Source organism: Phyllopteryx taeniolatus, chromosome 7 (genome assembly GCF_024500385.1).
Source record: "Phyllopteryx taeniolatus isolate TA_2022b chromosome 7, UOR_Ptae_1.2, whole genome shotgun sequence".
Lineage (NCBI taxonomy): Eukaryota > Metazoa > Chordata > Actinopteri > Syngnathiformes > Syngnathidae > Phyllopteryx > Phyllopteryx taeniolatus.
Window position 1 is genome coordinate 26,402,558 of NC_084508.1, and position 21,234 is coordinate 26,423,791.

At 41.2% G+C, this 21,234-nt stretch overlaps 1 protein-coding gene across 2 annotated transcripts in view; it reads right to left on the minus strand.

The window, feature by feature from the left end:
* The window catches only part of LOC133480749 (collagen alpha-1(XXIV) chain-like), a 147,856-nt gene extending 134,633 nt beyond the window's left edge, over positions 1-13,223 (minus strand). Inside the window, exons 1-2 of one of the 2 annotated variants that reach the window (XM_061779308.1) lie at positions 12,841-13,223; positions 4,488-4,558 (exon numbers count right to left, since the gene is read on the minus strand). In XM_061779308.1, coding sequence (XP_061635292.1) covers positions 4,488-4,558; positions 12,841-12,893 — 124 coding nt within the window. In that variant the 5' untranslated portion in view covers positions 12,894-13,223. The remainder of the gene's footprint in view (positions 1-4,487; positions 4,559-12,840) is intronic. The other variant, XM_061779309.1, reaches the window with a different exon arrangement.
* Positions 13,224-21,234: the final 8,011 nt, after the last annotated feature.

The window sequence follows — 21,234 nt, forward strand, 5'->3', positions numbered from 1 at the left end:
GGTGACCATAGGAGAGAGTAGGAACATAGATCGACCAATAAATTGAGAGCTTCGTCTTTCGGCTTAGCTCCTTCTTCACCACAACGGACTAATACAAAGTCCACATCACTGCAGACGCTGCACCAACCCACCTGTCGCTCTCCCGTTCCACTCTTCCCTCACTTGTGTACAAGACCCCAAGATACTTGAAGTCCTCCACTTGGGGCAGGATCTCACCCCCGACCTGGAGAGGGCATGTCACCCTTTTTCAACTGAGGACCATGGTCTCAGATTTTGGAGGTGCTGATTTTATTCCCAGCCGCTTCACACACGGCTGTGAACTGCTCCATCAAGAGTTTGAGATAACGGCTTGATGAAGCCAACAGAAACACATTATCTCCAAAAAGCAGAGATGCCATACTGAAGTCACCAACCCGGACCCCCTCTATGCCTCGACTGCGCCTAGAAATTCTGTCCATAAAAGTAATGAACAGAATTGGTGACAAAGGGCAGCATTGGCGGAGTCCAAACCCTCACCGGAAAAGAGTCCGACTTACTGCCAGCAATGTGGACCAAACTCTGTCACTGGTCGTACAGGGACCGAACAGCCCGTATAAGGGGGCTCGGTACCCAATACTCCCGAAGCACCCCCCACAGAACTCCCTAAGTGACACGGGCGAACGCCTTCTCCAAGTCCACAAAACACATGTAGACTGGTTGGCGAACTCCTATGCACCCTCAAGGATGTAGAGCTGGTCCACTGTTCCACGGCCAGGACGAAAACCACACTGCTCCTCCTGAAACTGAGATTTGATTTCCCAACGGACCCTCCTCTCCAGCACTCCTGAATAGACCTTATCAGGGAGGCTGAGGAGTGTGATCCCCCTGTAGTTGGAACACACCCTCTGGTCCCCCTTCTTAAAAAGGGGGCCACCACCCCAGTTTGTCAATCCAGAGGCACTGTCCCCAATGTCCACGCGATGTTGCAGATGCGTGTCAACCAGGACAGCCCCACAACATCCAGAGCCTTTAGGAACTCCGGGCGAATCTCATCCACCCCCGGGGCCTTGCCACCAAGGAGCTTTTTAACCACCTCGTTGACCTCAATCAACCCCAAAGATAAGAGAGCCCGCCTCAGAGACCCCAGACTCTGCTTGCTCATGGGAAGGCGTGTCTGTGTTTTTTTAATGATCATGCTTTTCTGGAATGTTTGACCATTTAATTTGAATCGCATTAAAATAAAATTTTATGTTTCGCCTGGTCCATGTTTTCTTTAAAAGAATTGTACCCGTCTTATAAATTCTGCCTGGGTAATCAAACACATGAGCACAACTGTGTGTTTTCTAATTTACTAAATAAAAGTAGGGCTGTGAATTTGAAACTAAGAGCAAGTAAATTAAAAAAAAGGATTACATGTTCAAATAAAGTGCTTAACTTGAGAATAATTATTTGAAAAAAAACTATGATCATGTTTTGATCATATGGGTAGAAGCAAAATCATGCATTGTATCTGGCTAGTGTATTTCCTACTTTCAAGTTAAAAGCTAAAGCACATGTTGTTAGACCTACAAACCCACTTAGCCAATGACTGTTCATCATCTTTCAAACCAGTTGGCTACAACTAGTAATATACGAGTGATTTATGGATCAACAGAGACACTAAAAAGGAGACATGCTGTTCATAGTAAATGACAATCAAATCTGTTTCTGACTCTGGGTTAAGGCTTATAGTCTCATGGTTTTTAAACTAGAGAGATCCAGTTTTTGTTTCTTTGTATTTTTGAAAAGTGTCACAAAGACAAGACAATGCTGACATGACAATACTCATTCAAATCTGAAAAGAACTTCTGATAAAGTTTAATATGCGGTAATTCTTCTCTGGTGAACCAGAATCAAGCAATTCTGAGCAGCCTTTTTGACGAGCATTTTTCAGAATTTATGGGGAGGAGGGCATTCTCAAAAATCCGATTTACTTTTAAAATTAAATTTGCACACATTGAAGCATTCAGTTCGTATTAAGATCTGCTTTGCTCAAGCTCACACCCGACGTAATGCTTATGATACAGAAGTTCAAGGCAACTGAACTGGCCATTGAAAAAGGCAACTGAACTGCCAAATCCAATAATTCTAGACCTTATTTTTATTGAGCATATTTTGTTGTGGACTTTATTTGTCACCATAAATGTTCGTTGAAAGTACTTTCAATGTATCGTCACTGCCATTATCATTAGCGTAACATAATCCGATATCTTAATGCTAACAAAAAATGGACACGCCATAGACAGGCGAACAAAAAATAACATAGTTATTGTGGATATTTTGAAACATCAATTGATTGTATTTTAAATATACGTATGTTACCATACCTTTACCCACCCAAAAAATTGTGTTATGTTACAAATAATGCAATATTATGTTCTTTTTAATTATCAGATGCAAATGTATAGTAAATACATGAATATAAAAGATGAAATTTTAATATCCAGTCTCATATTCATCTTTTGATGTTTACCCCAAATGTTTTCAGAAGGCTTTACATGATCAGGATTTTTGGGGCCGATCACCGATCCGATCAAAAGATGGAGCAATGTGTCTATTTAAATGACTTGTTCATTTACTGTATATACTTGTGTAATGTATAATGAGTATCTTAAAGTATTCTCTAGTCCAGTGATTCCCAACCAGTGTGCCGTGGCACATTAGTGTGGCATGAGCGATCTTCATGTGTGCCATGAGAAATGATCAAATTTTACTTAACTGCTAAAAAAATACTTCATTTACAAGAAATAATGTATCTTTGTTCCTCTATTCATACCAGTGAGGCTTAGTGACAGACAGAACAAATAAATGCTCTTCTCTTAGATGGCAGGAAGTACATACAGCAATTACTGTGTATCTACTTTTTGTGACATTTTCGTTTGTTGGTGTGCCGTGAGATTCTCCAATTGTAAAATATGTGCCTTCGCTCCATAAAGGTTGGAAATCACTGCTCTAGTCAGGTCATGTATTCTAATTAGTCAGGTCAAACCAACATTACAACATGACAGAAATAATGGGTGCTGACTTACTGTAATTGAATTACTTTATTGTAATTCAACCGTTAGTGCTAGCACTAGCTTGCTAGGCTACATAACGTTTTGTTGCCTGCTTGCGAGCTGTATCATATATAGCAAAATTGAAGGAATTGTCCAAACTCTTCCAATGCTTTTTATGGGAAGTATTATTTCCGTATCAAAGTATATCCTAAAACATGTTCACACTCAAATGAGTGTGTTATCACATACGGTAGAGTTTGTGGGGATTATGCTTGAATGGACGCATTGTCTTGGCTCATATGATTATCAGTGAAAATGTTAACACTGTCTTCTGTACAGCATACTGCTTTACATACTTGCTCTGAGCATAGAAATAATGGTGTTCCAATGCCGAACATGTGACCAGCTGAGGCAAACATCTATTATCTACAGTATTTCGTCTTCATCTCTGTTGAGTGATTGTATTACTTTCCCAGAGGACTCCTGTTCATATGAACCTAAACATTAAGATTGTGTTTAACCTATTTAGACTTTTAAAAAAAACAGATGACAGCTCTGCAAAGGACACAGAAAGGAGAAAAGATGGCTGAGTTTAGAGGCAGCAATCATAGCGAGGTTATTTAGGTGGCTTTTATGTGCATTCTGTGGCGCTGAGTGCAAGAGCAGACATGTTGAGGGAGGAACAGAGGAAAATGATCCCCTGGTCTTTGCCCCTGAATCACCTTCTGCTGAAGATATAAGATTGTTACAGTGTGATAAAACCTACTTTACATACTGTAGTGACACTAATGTAATTAACAAGGTTTTTGTGGCGCTTAAATTGGAATACAAAAACAATACTTCTAAATGCATTCCTTAATATCAGTGAGTCGCAACCACTGTGCCACAGCAAATTAGTGTACCGTGAGAGATTATCCAGTTTTCACGTAATTGTTCCGAAAATTATTTACTACAAATACCGTAGTTTATCTTTCTTCATCTATTTATGCCACCAACATATAGTGACAGGCAGAAGAATTAAATACTCTTCCACTAGATGACAAAAGGTGCAATTACTCTGCATATCCACTGTTGCCATCATTACAACAGAATAGTAAGATTGTGTTCAACTAAAACGGCCCAGTGTAATTGTGAGTAAATTGAGACGATTATCATGATTTCAGTATGTATGCAGTACTTTTTTTTATATTTGTGTTTGTTGGCATGTACGATTTTTGTAATGTAAAATATGTCTATGTGCCTCGGCTCAATGAAGGTTGGGAATCACAGCTAACTGATTGGATGGATCATGGATCTGATTTATGCGCTATGAAAGTGAAATAATGTGCCTAATCTCTAAATTTTACTACTCTATTCATTTAAGGTTGAGTAAGTCAATCATGTCAGTTTCAGGTGTTGTACCATATATCATTCTGAAGTTGTATTCTATGTTCGCTGACAATGGCTTTTAAGATGAATTCAAATGCTACGTACCTTGAGCTAGGTCGTCTTCTTCTACAGAGAGTGCTGCAGAGCATACTGACAGGAGCAGTAGAAAGTTCCACCTAAAGGAGAAATGGAAACAAAAAAATATTATTATTTGTTTTTTTTTACAGTGATAATGGGAGCCTGTCTGTTGGCAGTGACTAGCTTATCTTCTTTTTTTATTATTATTTTAGCTGCCCACCCTGTGTTTTGTTACAGAGAATAAACGGTCTGATACCACCAGAGGTGGGAATAAATCACATATTTTATGTGCAAGTCAAGAGTAAGGGCCAATTCCAGTTTCAAGTCTCAAATCATAACCTTCAAGTTTCGAACATGTCCCGTTACTGTGGCTAAAATCAAGCAAGTTGAGTCAAGTCATCCCTTGGGTCAAGGCATACATTCATACATACATCTTGCCCAATGGTAAAGACAAATGTGCATAATGGCAAAGACATACAAATCATCAATTTACATGTTGCCCTTCAAACTCTGCAGATGCAAGTGCATAAATGATCCTAACTACTCATGAAACCCATTACACTCATGTCTTTATACAATCATAAAAAAGACATACAATGGTTCCGACACTTTAATAAATTCATTCTCAGAATTAACACCATTTATTTTGCTGTCTGCGATTGTGTGAATCCAAAATGGCTGCCTCATCCTGGCACTTCATCTCACAGATCCCTCTGGTGTATTGTAACAACATAACAGTCACTCTGACTCTCACTCTCCATTGGCATTAATGGTAACGACAGCTTGAGTGACAAAGAAGGACCGTTTGTAACAGAACCAAAAAATGGAAAGACACTAAGATGCATTTGTGTTAGTTTTCATGGAAAAGGCATAAGAGAGGCATAAACGACAAGACAAAAATCTTATGTATCCAAAAATGTAATTAGCATCTTCAGAAAACATGTTGCAAATCATGAAACTTCTTTTCAGATACCTAACGGTAAAGACATTTTGGCATGAAAGGTTTGAAAAATATTACTTTAGAATATTATTTTCTTAGAAACAACAATGACCTATTGATGGATAACATTCAAATACTCATATCAATCAAATTAATCCATCCATCCACCTTGGATTCCGATACCACCGCATCCCATCTTTTACAATCACTGGGCTTTATCTTGTCAACTCAAACGCGACCGGATACACTCGTTACCATGGCAACGACAACAACAATGGATCGCGTCGTATGTATTATAAGAACAAAATGAGGAAAAATGTGTGCTGGTGGTCACCGGTACTTGGGAGAGGACTTTGATTCAAGGATTGCTTGAGTTATGTTCACGTACTTTTAATACGATACCGCTCGTAAGCAGGCAACAAAACGTTATGTAGCCTAGCAAGCTAGTGCAAGCAGTAACGGTTATACATAAACATGCAAGCGTTCTGTCGCATCATGCGCTAAAGTTTTGGTGTGTGTGAAGTAATTTAATTATAATAAAGTCATTTAATTACAGTAATTTAGCACCCATAATTTCTGTCATGTTGTAATGTTGGCTTGACCTCACTGATTGGAATACATGACCCGAATAGAGAAAATTTTTGAAGATACTCAGTATACAGTACACAAGTATAGACAGTAAATGAAAAAGTTATTTAAATAGACACGTTGCTCCATCTTGTGATCGGATCGGCGATCGGTCCCAAAAATCCTGATCGCGTAAAGCCTAGTAATTTGTAAAGGTTAAACGAAAGACAACTGGACTTACTTGTGGTTGAAGACCACATAGAAGTTCATCAACCACAAAGTCTTTTAGACGTTTCTGCATTTGTGAATGACAGGATTCATATTGTGAGCCACAGTACAATTGGCAATAGATTCAGTCCTTTCATCTAATCAGTCTTCCCCTGTAGGTGTCACTGCACTCTAAGCAGCTGTACCAAGGGCTACACTAAGGGCCAATACCAGTTCTACCTCTTCGCCCTCATTTTACGCCTTAACCCCTTAAGTGTAGTGTACATAATCAGAAGAGCCCAATTGTAGTGTTAAAGATGTCTCTGGGAAATGCATGATCAAATCGTTCATTCGTCTTCCATTCAAAACTATAAACAGAAGCACCGCAGCTGACCATATTGAAACTTCACTTAATATTGTTATTCTTTTTTCCTTTTTTTTTTTTTTGTCCTGTTCGGCTGTTCGGTCAAGCAGAAAGGAAGATATGTATCCCTTTTATGCCTGAACAGTTTTACTGTGTCACAGTTAAGTGGACCTTTTAAGCTGCCACTGTGGTTTATTTGTATTCTGAAGGATATTTATTGAGAATTAGTCATTCAGTCGAATGGAACAAAGTTTTTAAAGGGGAGTCACAGAAAAAACAAAGGAGAGAGAGAGAAAAGTTAACTAAATATAGGAAAAGAAGACAACAAAAGACAAAGCCCTCTCTGTAAACAAGATGAGGAAAGTAAAGCATTATATAACAATTAGAATGACAATTGGATTTGAGTGTAGTAAGGGTCAGTAGTGCTACACTCTGTGAGGGAAGGACAGGACAATATAAGACAGGATTGGACAGGGACAGGAGGGGAAGCATGCATGACAGGGGTCGTGGACACAGGTGTACAACTGAAATGTGGTGGGAGTGGCTATGTAAATTATAAACATCTGTAGGACCAGAGTGTAAGTGAAGGGATACCCAAGAAATTCACATAGTAATAAATTATTTGTCGCAATGAGTGGGTGGCCCCACACCAAGCCAATAAGTCTGTGTCCCCAGACACTTGCAAGTGAATTGACACCGCTTCGCATGCACAATAACCATCAGAAGTGTCCTGTAATTGCTGTGCCTGCATCGTGGGGGCTGAGGATCCCAACCCACCTAATCAAGAGGCGGGAACAAAAATGTAAAATGAGTGGGGGTAAAAGTTGAAAGAAATGAGTGAATGAAATAAGAGTTACGTTTTGATGTTGCTTTCAAAAGGGGTTCGCATGCTTTACCATACCCTGAACATTCAGACTAAGTCAATAACGCTAACCGGCAGCTCCACCATAGAAGCTGCTGACACAACTTGCAAGGTCTCCTGATAACTTCTGGGATGACAACTGTGGGACAAAAAGAGAGGTTGTTTCACTCTGTGCCTGTGAGACCAACGAGAGCATGCCATCACTCACAGTCTGCTCCTTAAGCTTCCACTAGCTTGTTATTTCAGAATGATAGTGGAAAATAGCATCGGTGTCGTGCCTTATAAACGTCTCACTTTCACTGTCTCAGTGAAGCAACTCTGAAAATACAAGAGTTTGTGTGGCCTTGTTTGGCAGAGAGCCTCAGAAAGGCAGGCATGTTTGTTTTCCCACACTTAAGCAATGGAAAGAGAAGCGCAAGCAGAAAGGGATGAAGCGGGAGTAAGTATTGAGTACGAATGGGAATGCATGTAATTGCAAAAACACACTATAACCTGTTCTCAATCAAGAATGTAGTCTGGCATCCATGTCCAGGAACACAGACACTTAATCCTAAATATGAAAACGCAACAGGAGAAAACAACATGTGGTATTACAATAATTCATCTGCCGAGAGGGGAATAAAAAAGTAAATTTCTCTTCGTTCTAAACTTCTCAGTTATTAAAAACAGACTTCAAATAGGAACGAAAAGCTAAATATAACTTGAGCATTCCCTTTTGGACTGTCAAGGGGTAATGCTGAGTCAGACAATTTTTTTTTCTGTCGTCCCTGCGAGAGCTATTAAAGGAATCCCCGATCCCCCCCACTAAGATCCAGCACATCTACAATGACACAGGGGGTGGATATATCCTCACAACCAAACACCATGCTGGCAAACTTTCAGTCTCAGGGTGACAGGGAAAAAAACACTGGAACATAAAACTTACACTGTAATCCTGTCATCTGAAAACAATGAGAACAGTTAATGGCAGTAAGTCTTTATTAAAAGTAAGTGACATGCTTCCCAGTCCTTGCACTGAAAGTAAGTCAATGCTCCCCAAACACTGTTCTGTTGACTGAGGGAAATACCACTATGCGGGGGGTGGGTGTCATCTCAAGACTATAAATAATCACAATTTAGAACTAGCCCAATCCGCTGAATCCTTACACAGTAACAGTTATGTGTCTTTATCCCCTGAAAATGAGCTTGGATTGTCAACAATGGTTCATTCAGCCAGGCAGAGGACAGAGAAGCAGAGTGCTTAAATTAACAAAGAAGCAAAATTCTCTTTACAATCACCATGCAAAAAAGTAAATGTATTTCTTAAATCTACTATTATTATCTGTAAAGTGAGTGGAGACATTCATAGCACTGTATATGTCTACAAGTCTAACTTGGCCTACCTCAAACCACAGCATTAGTGACAACGAAGTATGAAAAGTTGTTAATCTATCCAAACAACTCGAAACTGTTTAAAACCTACAATGGGTAGGGGTGAGGTACACACAATAGTTGGAGGGGATATAGATACATGAGGTCCGCAGACATATTTAAGTACCCAGCGCTTTTCACCAGCTCCTTCTGTATTTAATATGGGTACCCGCTAATGTTCAACGCTCCAGTCACCCATGGATCGCTGCGTCCTCTTCCACATGTAGAGACGTCTCCATGCAAGACATTGCGCCGCATTTAAAAGCAACGAGTGGAGCTGCTTCCATCGGACAATATTGAAGTCGGCTGAGAACACACCCACACCAGTGCTGACGTCCCACTTTTAAATGCGCTGATGTACGCCGGTCCAAGAAATTACCAACACCGGGTCTGGCCTACCTCCTTGCAGAGTTACGCTAGGCGCATTGCTGGATTTATGCCAGTAACAAAAACACACCCCTAAGTGTGTTCTGACTTACATACAAATGTGGGTGTCATAGGAAAGGAACTCGGTCAGAAACAGTATATTTACTAGGAATGTATCTCTGTAGAGTGCAACAAAAAATTAAAAAGATCATTAAAACAACAAAGCTTGTGGTTTGTGTACCATGTACTTGCATGGTTAGCTTCACAATCGCAACCAAAAACAAGTAAATAATCCATAGCCAATATGTACTGTATGTTGTTTCTGTGTTTTCACATTAACACCTGAATGCTTAGCCAAAGGACTTCATAATGATAATAATTGGGATTCATTTACAGGCACCTTTCAAGCCACTCAAGGTCACCGTACAAACATAGTTCAGAGAAATCAAGCACTATAATAATAATAACAGAACATAAAACAAAAATTAGTGTGGAATAGGTGTGTCTTGAGTTTGGGTTAATGAGTCTGTGTTTCAGACTTGATATTGTGGAAGCACTAATAACCAACATCCATCCATCCATTTTCTGAGCCGCTTCTCCTCACTAGGGTCGCGGGCGTGCTGGAGCCTATCCCAGCTGTCATCGGGCAGGGGGCGGGGTACACCCTGAACTGGTTGCCAGCCAATCGCAGGGCACATCGAAACAAACAACTATTCGCACTCACAGTCATGCCTACGGGCAATTTAGAGTCTCCAATTAATGCATGTTTTTGGGATGTGGGAGGAAACCGGAGTGCCCGGAGAAAACCCACGCAGGCACGGGGAGAACATGCAAACTCCACACAGGCGGGCCGGGGATAGAACCCGGGTCCTCAGAACTGTGAGGCTGACGCTCTAACCAGTCAGCCACCGTGCCGCCTAATAACCAACATGTTTCTCAATTTTATTTTGCATCATCTGCTGCCAACTTTTTTTTATACTTCACATTGACTGATTTCAAAACTATGCCTCATCAACTATTACACTAAATATTATACTAAACATTTTCTGTCATGTGTATTTCATCTCCAGTACAGTAGTTAATTCTTGAGCCACTGTGGCGCTCCCTCGAGAGTAGTGTCTGGAGTCAAGAGGTCAGTGCAGACCAGAGTAAAGATTGACTTAGTCCACAAGACAGCAAGCAGACAAAGGGCTGTGAGTAAACTTACAGTGTTTTTTATTGGTTTACCCTTTTCCTTTTGCAGGAGGATTTCCAGATGTTAAAAGCCTTAAATGCAGAAAAAGTCACAGAAACAGACCAACACCCCTACGGCTGCTAGTCTGCAAAAAGTTAGTTAAGGGAGCAAAAAATTGTGCAAGCTGTGCTCTTTGAATGCATGATTCATTGTGTTTAGTTCGACCTGAAAAATGAATAAAATACATCTTAATGCCGTTTTGCCTGTATATATAAATATATATATTTTAAATAAAAGAATAAGTAAAAGAAAAACACAAGTCATCTCTCAGCAAGTGATCAACTATTCAACCCAGATTCATTGTTAACAGGTGATGACTAAGTACTGGCCACAAACATGTCTACATGGCAATATGAGTGAGATGAAGATTACACACTTCATAATAGTCTACTTGACATGTCATTCTCGTAGTTGTGTCATTGTAATAAAACACTATCCAGTATTTTGAACTGGGGGATTTTAATTTTGTTTTCTCTATTAAGAGTTCTACTTGGTGACACTCAGAAAGGGACACTGCTGCGCTGCAGAATGAAACAAACCAAATTCATAAACTTACAAAATAATTTGAAATGAGCTTAAAGGGAATATGTTATGGAAAGTTTACTTTTTAATTGCATGCATACAAAATGTTGGGTCTCTAGAATGCCTCCTATGAACCTAAAGTGAAATTAGGTCGTGCGAAGATGCTCCACTTTCAAGCCAAAATGTAACCAGAGCTGCCCAGAGTTTTGATGGATGCACAGATTAGCATAAACAGCACATTAGGGGCACATATGTAATTGCTTGATGAAGTTGTCATGTCTGCGGGGGTGTGGTGGTGGTGCGGGCTTACTAGTGTTTCCCCATGTGTCGACTGCACACACCAGATACACAGATCTGCACACGAATTGACAAGTGTAATTGAGCACCTTGGTGATGAAGTGCTGACTCCACAAGGAAAATACAGTACAATCCATACAGTCTTTGTGGGGCCTCGCATGTCCTTCACAGTCTACGCTCGCTCAGCCACCCAAAGCTATGCCCATATTCATCATGGTAACAAAATCCATCCCTTTAATGTGTCAGGGTCGCCCCCTCAAAACAAGCTAATTTGAGCAAGACAAAAACAGAGCGTGTGCCAAATTCTTGATCCTTTGGTTATTTGTGACAAATGTAAAAAAATATATATATATTTTTTAAATGCAGACCATGTCTCATTGTAAAAAGACAGAATCCCTTAATTGTCTTGCATGAGGACTTTCAATTTAAACTCGGAGGATGTCTGAGTGAGTGAAGTTCACCACCTTGTTCAAGGGCACTTCAGCAGTGCTAAGGAACTGGCTTCACTCCAACAACCAACAATTGGTTTTCTCCATGGCAGGCGTGAACCTGCGACCTTTTAGTCCAAAGTAGAGAAACTTCCACCCCTATTCAGCTTCAAACCCACCAAAGTTGAACACATTGTAACTATGCAGGAACATCAAATGGCATTTACAAGGCAATCCAATAATGCAGCTGTTCCTCTTGACTTCCTGAAATGAAGTCAATTGAAGCGTGTTTCTGGTAGGTCCTGGCGAGCTGTGTTGTGCCACTGACAGCAAAGTAGCGGCAATGCCCACAACAGTGGCGGATTGTCTGGCGCTCAGGAGCCAGTAAACCACCGATGCATACACACTAAACTCTTCTCATTGAATTCAAAGGAGGCTGCTCGGGCAACTCACTTGTCACTTTCACACAGAAGAAGGAAAAACAAGACAAACGATCATTTCAAGTCGACTTTAATTTCAAGAGGTCGCTGGGAACGCATTGTAAGCCGCCCTTTTGCTCACATCTGCATAGAATTCATCACCGAGCATTATTGATTATTTGGAATCCAAAAACAATGTAGTTCCAGACATTACAAGGAGCACTTTCAGTCACAAACTAAAAGGGGAGCTCCATCTATCCTGGGGCGCAAGGGATGTCACTTCTGAGATGACTGTTCAAGAAAAGATTTGGACTGCTCTTTTGCCAACTCCACTTTTACATCCCCTGTCACTGGCATGCTGAATAAGCACTTTTTTCTTCACAGCATTCTGGTCCCCGAGGCTAAATATCATCTTCAAGAATTGTTTCAACGCATAGGCTGCTATATCATATTCAAGGACGTGTTTCTAATACCTTGACCTATACCTGTAGAACTGCACCAACATTAAGGAAGCACCGAGACCACTGGTACCGCAATGTTTTAGAAGAATGCAACAGCTGCAAGCAGAGTATCTTTACTTGTCATTTCAAACGAATGAATGGTAGTTAGTTTAGCTGCGTGAAGTCGAACAAGATGTTCAGTCATTTGGCAGCCTTTCGGGGAAAGACGCCAACGAGCAGAATAACGTTTCCAGTCACACGAGCATGCGGCGTAAACACTTTCAAACGCGCATAATATGACATCTGCGACAAAAGCGCACTTACGTCGCTGCCGCGGAAACGTGTCCACTCCTTGTCCGTTGAGCTCCTAAATGCATTTGTATGCATTTGTCCAGGCAGCAGAAATCTGGGTGAAAACAGAATCACACTCGAAAGGATACCTGCTCATGGGCAAAGCCTTTGGAAGCAGCCGAGGGGAAGCTTCGAGCGGCCGCGGGAGTTATGTTACTGCCAGCTCAGAGATTCCTCATGGCGAGATAGTCCACAAGAGAGATCTCTTGCCTCTCGCCGGATCGCTTCTTGATCCAAACTGGAGACGCGCGGCGCAGGTAACGACTGTCGATGTGTCTGTCCGTCGTTACCTCCGGGCAGTGGTGGTTCGCGCTATGTGCCTCGACTTGCACTGATGCGATTACAACTCCTACCTACCAGCTGCTGGTGTTGGATTTCACCGAGGTCTGCCTTGTGACATCACGTATAGAATTTTGGCATGTGCGCACTCATTACTTTCACTGTTGTCCGCTAAGGCAAATAGCACCATTTATATAAGGACCTGTTGGTTTAAATGTATTAGTGTCCATTGTGCAGACTTCCAAAAATGCTGGCTCTGTAAATGTTTTAATAGTAGCCTACTGAAATTAGATGTGAAGTACAAGCTTCTTAGAGGTGTGAATCAGATGTATTTATTCGATTGGAATCACAATTTTATTATTATTATTATTATATTTTGTGTGTGTGTGTTTTTTTTTTTTTTTTTTTTTTTTACTTAAACCTTTTTACCTAACTGTGCTTGCATGGGGTTTTCTCAGGGAACACAATTCCAAGACGTGCACCATATGATAGAAGCTTGAAGACTTAAAAAAAAAAAAAAAAAAAAAAGTACTGGATATCCTTTAATATTGATTCGTGCTTTCAATATGAAAAACAGATTTTCTTTTAGTTAAAATAAAATTGCGATGTGTATGACTTTGGTCATTTTTCATGACCTTCAATGTGAAATGAAAAATTCAGGTTTTTCTTTTCTTTTTTTTTCAAAGATGCCTTTCTTTCACTCTTCAAGCCTCTCTTTATCTCTGTTGCAACCTGCCACTGACATTCTGTGACACGCAAAGCTCACTGGCCACTTTCCCCGCAATGACGAAGATTTGTTGCTCAACTGTTAGGTGTCGTCTTGGTCTCATGACGTCAAAATGTGAATAGCATGATGAAGAGGACTGTTTTAATACTGATACTAATACTGTGTAATGGACTAACCTCCGTGCAGGCAGTTTGGGTTCAGTTCTCACACAGTGGCGATACGATTGTTAGTGGAAAAAGTAGTCTGTTTCTATACTGTATGTGCCCTGTGACTGGCGACCATCTTTCCGTGACCCTGCACATGATAAGCGGTATAGAAAATGGATGGATGGATATTTGTTGGGTCGTTCATGAATCTAACAGCTCCTCTGAAGCTCTTTGTAAGAGAAAAGTAAGTTGTGCAAGAAGTACTGAAACATAGAACAGTTAAACAAGTGCGTTCAAAAGTTTAGAGAAATTATGTCCACCTATAAAGGTTATAGTGAATTTTCAGCTCAGCCTGAAACTTCACCCAAAAGTCGATTATCCCTTTTTGTCAGTAGTGTAGGTATGCAAGAGAAACCAGGTGACTTGCGCCTTGAGCAGTTTGGCAGTTCTGTCTCTTGCCTGGGGGCACCTTGCTTAGTGCTCTAGAAGTAGACTAGCATCTGTGCATTTAACTAAATACTTTTCCACCATTTGTGGGATTCAAACCATTAACTGTACAGCCCACAAACCATGTCCTATGCTTGAGTAAGAGATCTCTGGGATCTCTGGCTTCTGAGTCCAAAAACACATTTTCCAGTTCACTGAATCTAAATTCCCTGTATTTGTGAATGTGAAAATTATAAATACTTATCTGCCTCTATTTGTGATGGACTGGTTAACAGTTGTCATATTTGTTTGTATACACTGTAGGTTTCTGAACCTTATTGTTTTTTCATGTCTGAACAGAGCACCACAATATGACCACATTTTCTCAATCAAACAGGCTTTGACCCACTTCCACTGTTCCAGCTCCAGATGAACACATCAGCTTAAAACAAACAGAGCTCTGTGGATCCCTGAGCAGCCCATCCCACTCCACCTACGCGCCCCACTTCCCTTTTCCAAATGATTGTAGCCTCCCCCAGTTCATTGAACAGACATGGACTGCATAGAAACTCCGAGACGCTACTGGGAGACAGAGCTGCCTTGAACACAGTTCTACACAGTAAAATGATAGTTTGAGTAATTACCTTTGATGCCTTAATAGAGAGTAATGTACTAGAGGTCAAAGGGACATGGAAACTCCAAGTGAAGTCTGCCAGGCACTATAAACAGAAGGGTTACAGAGAGCCTTCATTCTGCGGTGCTTAGAAACATGACGTGAAACTTTTTGTGCAGCAGCGTTTCTGTGTGAATGAGATGCATCTTCTCCCTTGCTCCCTCTCTCTGGCTTTAACGTCAGCTATCATCTCAGGATAGCAATTATTCAAGCACATGTTTTCGACCTCTTCCAGGAATCAAAAACACAAAATTTTGTTTGGACATTTATGCTAACTGGACAAGAGTATTTGCGACCCATCTCGAAATCAATCAGGATTATGCTAGGATTCGTTCACATGACATTTTATTTCTCAAATCTTACCAACACATGTTCATGAAATTACATTTCTGACGTTTCCGACTTTGTGGTAACACGGAATACCATTCTGTCTTCAAGCATGGCTGTACCTCAGTACACAAATCAAAGTTCATGAATCCATTTACAGTTTAATTCATTCCGTGATCAAGCTCGTAAATCAGTTTACTTGAATATCAAATTAGTTTACATATTGAAATGAGTTGGAATTACATTAATCCATTCCAACCTCCCAAAAAATACCAGTATTTTTTGTTGCATATTTTTAATAAATAACTTTATTGTAAAATATAAATATTCAAGCATGATTTGAAAAATTGAAAGAAAAAAAATTGGTTTAATAAAGCGTAATTAAGTCGAAAGTCACACGCACACAAATGCACACTGAAGTACATTCCTGTTTTGGTGTGCCTTTAGGGGGCGTGGCCTAGTGAGTGACGTCAGGAGTCCGGAATTAGTTGAGTTGGCAAGTGTTAGTTTTGCGTTTGTGTTTCAGTTTTTTTCACTTACGTTTCTGTTTTTTGCACTGACTTTCGGCACAAACCTCTCGGGTGGGTGGGCTTTATGAGGAATGCGTCCTCATTGGCTAATTTGTTTTGAGTGACAGCTAATGCCCCCGGATATGGATCCATGCTCCTTGTGAGTGTTTTTTGTATTTGTGTGTTTGACAGTCCCTTTCAATAAACGTGTGATAGTGCATCAGCGACTTCAACTCTCCTTTTAGTTTCACTTCACTTGGCTGGCGGCATATCTGAAGCTGTTCATACCACTTTGGCTCGCAAAGAAATGACCATGTGACCGCTCCTAACTTGAAAATTTAAGTAAGTTGTCAAATCGGTTCAATCAAACTTTTTCAGCATGTGTACTAAGCTCCCATGAACAACTGGTTTCCAACAATCAAAATCTGCTTTCTTTTTCTGTCTCGAGGAATGGGCAGATGGGTGGACACTGACTGCCTTTTGTAACATAATATTCCCTTCTAGCAGGCTTCATAACTTATCCACTGGGATAGCTGATAAATGTGATGTAACTGAGCCAAAGTCTCTGTGACGCTCGATAGGCTGCTGTTCTCAGACAGAGACTATAGTGAGTATGGATTGGACGACAGGATTGTGGTTGATTGTCGTTTAAAGGATAAGCACCTTCGACATGATAAAGCATTACATACAATACATACTGTCTGTTAATTATAGCGATGTTGTCAGTGTTCCAAATGTTTTAGCATACACCCCAAAGGTAAAACAAGTTGTAGTTTAACCACAATTTTCTGGAAAAATCTGCCTGAAAAGTCAACGAAAACCATCATTATGCGTGACGCACGTGAGATATAAGCAAATCTTATGTAACTCCACATCTGTGTTTTGCCTTTTCTTTGTTTTCTGTTTTTTTAGTTTTTTGGGCGCGTGTCTGCGCGCGCTTTTGCGTGTGTGTGTGTTAGAGACCGTGAGAGAGAGTGGTAGCCACAGAAGAGGGCAAGAGATGGCAAAGAGGAAGGGTATGATCATAACACTAGAATCGGAAATTGAACTTGTCGTTCTCTTTATACTTGCCTGACAGTTAAGAATGTTAAATGTTACTTTATAATTGGCCATATGGTTAATAAATGTTTTGTGCTGGCCACAGTTTGAGTCTGGTACTAATTGATTCACTTTACATTATTTCTTATGAGAAAGATTGTTTTGAAATTCGAACAACTTGGAAGTCAAACAGCATCAGAAAAGACCATATGGACCATTTGGGGTAAGGTGGTGTGTTGATTTCCAGAGGGAAGGTAAATGCATAGTGACAGCAATGACAACGTCAAACTCGTTTACTTGCTCTCTGCTGGAATTACTTAAAATTACCGTAAATGACGTATTAGCTTTCAAAATGCCATAGATATGCAGTTAATGGCAAAGCTATCAAAAGAACAGACCCTGGTCTACTTGTGGCTCTTCATCTCTTTTAAGTGGACTCTTATCCCGTCTTTATTAACATTGTACAGCACTAGACTATGTGATAAATGTTGTCCACTCGACATTCATTGCAGTTTGGTAATCCTGAAAGGGGGACCCACCCCCATCTGCCATCCCTTCACAAGATTCCTTTTTTTTGCGAAATGGAGCTATGAGTTTTTCCTTGCCCGATTGGGAGGTTTAGATTCGGGGTTGTCGTCAGTCATTGCCAACTGTGGGCCTGTGAAGCCCTTTGAGACTCTTTTGTGATTAAAGGCTAAACAAATAAACTTGACTTGATTTGATTTAATGAGCCATTCACAGTTTCACTGTAAAGGCCCATGCATGCTTATACTTGCTTTGCTTAATCTTTGAGACACTCAACAGAACTGTATTTATAAAGCACTTAAAAAAACAACAACAACTGAAGAATGAACATAAATAAAACAAAATAGAAAGTCCTTATTATCACTCTATGGTGCAGATAAAGCGAAATTGGGGTTATGAAAATCTAAAATACAACCAATAATAATAATGACAGTCATATACTACTCGGAGGATCAATGTTCTCAGGGCTAACAGCTCGAGCCGGAGCCAAGCAACACAGAGCAGGCGGGGAGGGGGATGAACCTGCAACCGTCGACGACTCTTGTATTAGTTGGGAAAATGGGACCAGGTCTGGTGAGGGAGTTGTGGGCATATTCGACCCACAGGAGAAAGGTGATCCAGGAGGCGGTATTGCGTGCGGCAGCGCAGCGAAGAGCGGACTCCAGATCTTGGTTTGCCCGCTCCGTCTGGCCGTTGGAATGTGAATGCCCACTGAAGAACTTTGGATCGGGCTGAATTGGGCACAAAGAGCCGGTCCGGAGGTCCGGTCTTGAGGTCAGGTTGGATTCTTTAAGCCTTCTTAACCACTTGTTCTCCCACTGGGAGAGGACGGCCCCAGCTCCTGTATCTGAGGCGTCAACCTCGACAACGAACTGGAGCGAGGGGTCGGGGTGTCACAGGATGGGGGCTCTGGTGAATAGTTCCTTAAGATGTTCGAATGCTTGCGATGCGCCTGAGGTCCAATAGAATGGGGTGCTGGTGGAGGTGAGACTGGTGAGAGGAATTGTAACTTTGGTCTAGTCACGGATGAATCGACGGTAGAAATTGGTGAAGCCTAGGAAACATTGCAGTTCTTTGTGGGTGGAGGGAATGGGCCAGTTGATGACTGCTTGGATGTTCGCCAGGTCTGGTTGTAACTGTCCCTTGGCAATGATGTATCCTAAGAAATGTACAGAGGAGAGATGGAATTCACACTTCTCTGGTTTCACAAAAATGTGGTTTTCGAGCAGGAGTTGAAGGACATGGCAGACATGCTGGTGATGTTCTTCGGGGGAACGGGAATCCGGAATACAAAGATGAACCAGTTGAGCATATCACGTAGGACGCCATTGATGAAGGTTTGAAAAACCTGTTTGAAAAGCGTTGGTTAATCCAAAAGGCATGACCAGGTATTCAAAGTGTCCGAGGGGGTTGTTGAAGGCAATTTTCCATTCATCCCCCTCTCTAATGCAGATGAGATGATACACGTTGAATATTTGAGCGTCACAGAGGGGCTCGAAGGAAGGGTCAATGAGGGGCAGCGGGGCGTTATTCTTTACTGTAATATCGATGAGACCACAGACGTCAATGCAGGGGCAGAGAGTGGTATCTTTCTTTTCCACAAAAAAGAACCTGGCCCCCAGGGGCCAAAAAGAGGGCCGCATGAGTCCAGAGGCAAGGGAGTCGTATATAATTTTCCATAGCCTCTTTTTCGGGACGGGAGAGGAGGGCACTGAAGGAGGAGAAACAACAGCGAGTAAGTGCAAGCACAGGAGTCAGCAACTCAATCATACTGTCGCGGAGCAATATATAGACCGTAGTACCACATGGGAGCAGGAATACGCAGGTATCGGATCCCTGGGCCAGGCAGGCTTAAATACAGGCAGTGATGAGAGCTGATTGGGAACAGGTGTGCAGGCGAGGAGGTAGTAATTGTTGGTGAGAGAGAGAGAGAGAGAGAGAGCAAGGGTGCGAGAGAGTGAGCAAGAGAGAGAGAGAGAGAGAGAGCGGTGCACAAAGCGCCACCCAAGCTCCAAAGGTGGAACTGCAGGGCACTGATCATGACGCCGAAGTAAAAAAAAAAAGGAAAAAGTAAATTTATATTTTCCAGCCTAATATTAAAATACATATAGGGAGATTTTTGTATCTCTCAAGGTGAGTGCTTGCTTTCGCTGAAAAAAAACAAAAATAAAAGTTATTTAGTTCTTAAATAATAAGAAAATGTATTTGGATAAGAAAATGTATTTGGATTATTGAAATAGTTATATTCAACATAATGAGTGAAAAATAAAAAAAGCTAGATTTCTTACACATTTACTCACTGAAATAAATGTTTTTGAAATATTACGTTAATGGCGGCACGGTGGCCGACTGGTTAGAGCGTCAGCCTCAGTTCTGAGGTGCGGGGTTCAATCCCCGTCCCCGCCTGTGTGGAGTTTGCATGTTCTCCCCGTGCCTGCGTGGGTTTTCTCCGGGCACTCCGGTTTCCTCCCACATCCCAAAAACATGCATTAATTGGAGACTCTAAATTGCCCGTAGGCATGACTGTGAGTGCGAATGGTTGTTAGTTTCTATGTGCCCTGCGATTGGCTGGCAACCAGTTCAGGGTGTACCCCGCCTCTTGCCCGATGACAGCTGGGATAGGCTCCAGCACGCCCGCGACCCTAGTGAGGAGAAGCGGCTCAGAAAATGGATGGATGGATGGATATTACGTTAATGTTCAAATGAACCGGCACGGCGGGGAACTGGTTAGCACATCTGCCTCACAGTTCTGAGGACCGGGATTCCCACCTGTGTGGAGTTTGCATGTTCTCCCCGTGCCTGCGTGGGTTTTCTCCGGCCACTCCGGTTTCCTCCCACATCTCACAAACATGTGTGGTAGGTTGATTGAAGACTAAATTGCCCGTAGGTGTGAATCTAAGTGCGAGTGGTTTGTTGTTTCTATGTGCCCTGCAATTGGCTGGCGACCGGTTCGGGGTGTACCCCGCCTCCCGCCCAAAGATAGCTGGGATAGGTAGCAGCCCACAACCCTGAGTATAAGCGGCAAAGTAAATGGATGGATGGATGTTCAAACGTGACATAATTTACTGCCAGCTAGCCAGACTTTTAACAAGTTTTCAAAAAAAACATTAAAAAAACCTTTCCCAAAGCATTGCAGGCGCTTTAATAATATAATGGTAACAATAATTTTATAATGTACATACGATAAGTTTAATATGTGATGGAGGCAACATTCCCATCAAAGGCTAATTTCTCAACCGATTTTCATGAGGTTTACTTTTCTGTCAACATCAAAACGTGTTCGATTGAAACAGAGCTTTTTTTTTTTAAAAACTACCAAAAAATATTTTTACTTATGAATTTGAATGGTTGTTCCCAGCAAATACAATGTTTTGCTTTCCATGAGTAAAATACATTTTCAAATCCATATCATAATACAGTACATATTCTATATTTTTCTATGCTTCTGCCAAATGTGATGTAAATTGGTCAATTTGCAAGGCACACAATATTTTTGACCCGCCGCTGGCCAGGCCCCTCGTGATGTTACTCTGACCTGCCATGATTATTCGTCGCTTCCAACACTATTTTCATGATTTTTATGAACACAAATGCCTCTCAACTATGCTCTATTTATTCCTACCTGTGTATTTTCACAATTTATGGAGTGTATGTTCATACTCAACTCTTAATTTGTCTTTTTGATGCATGTTAAAGTGCTAAATTAAAGCACACCAA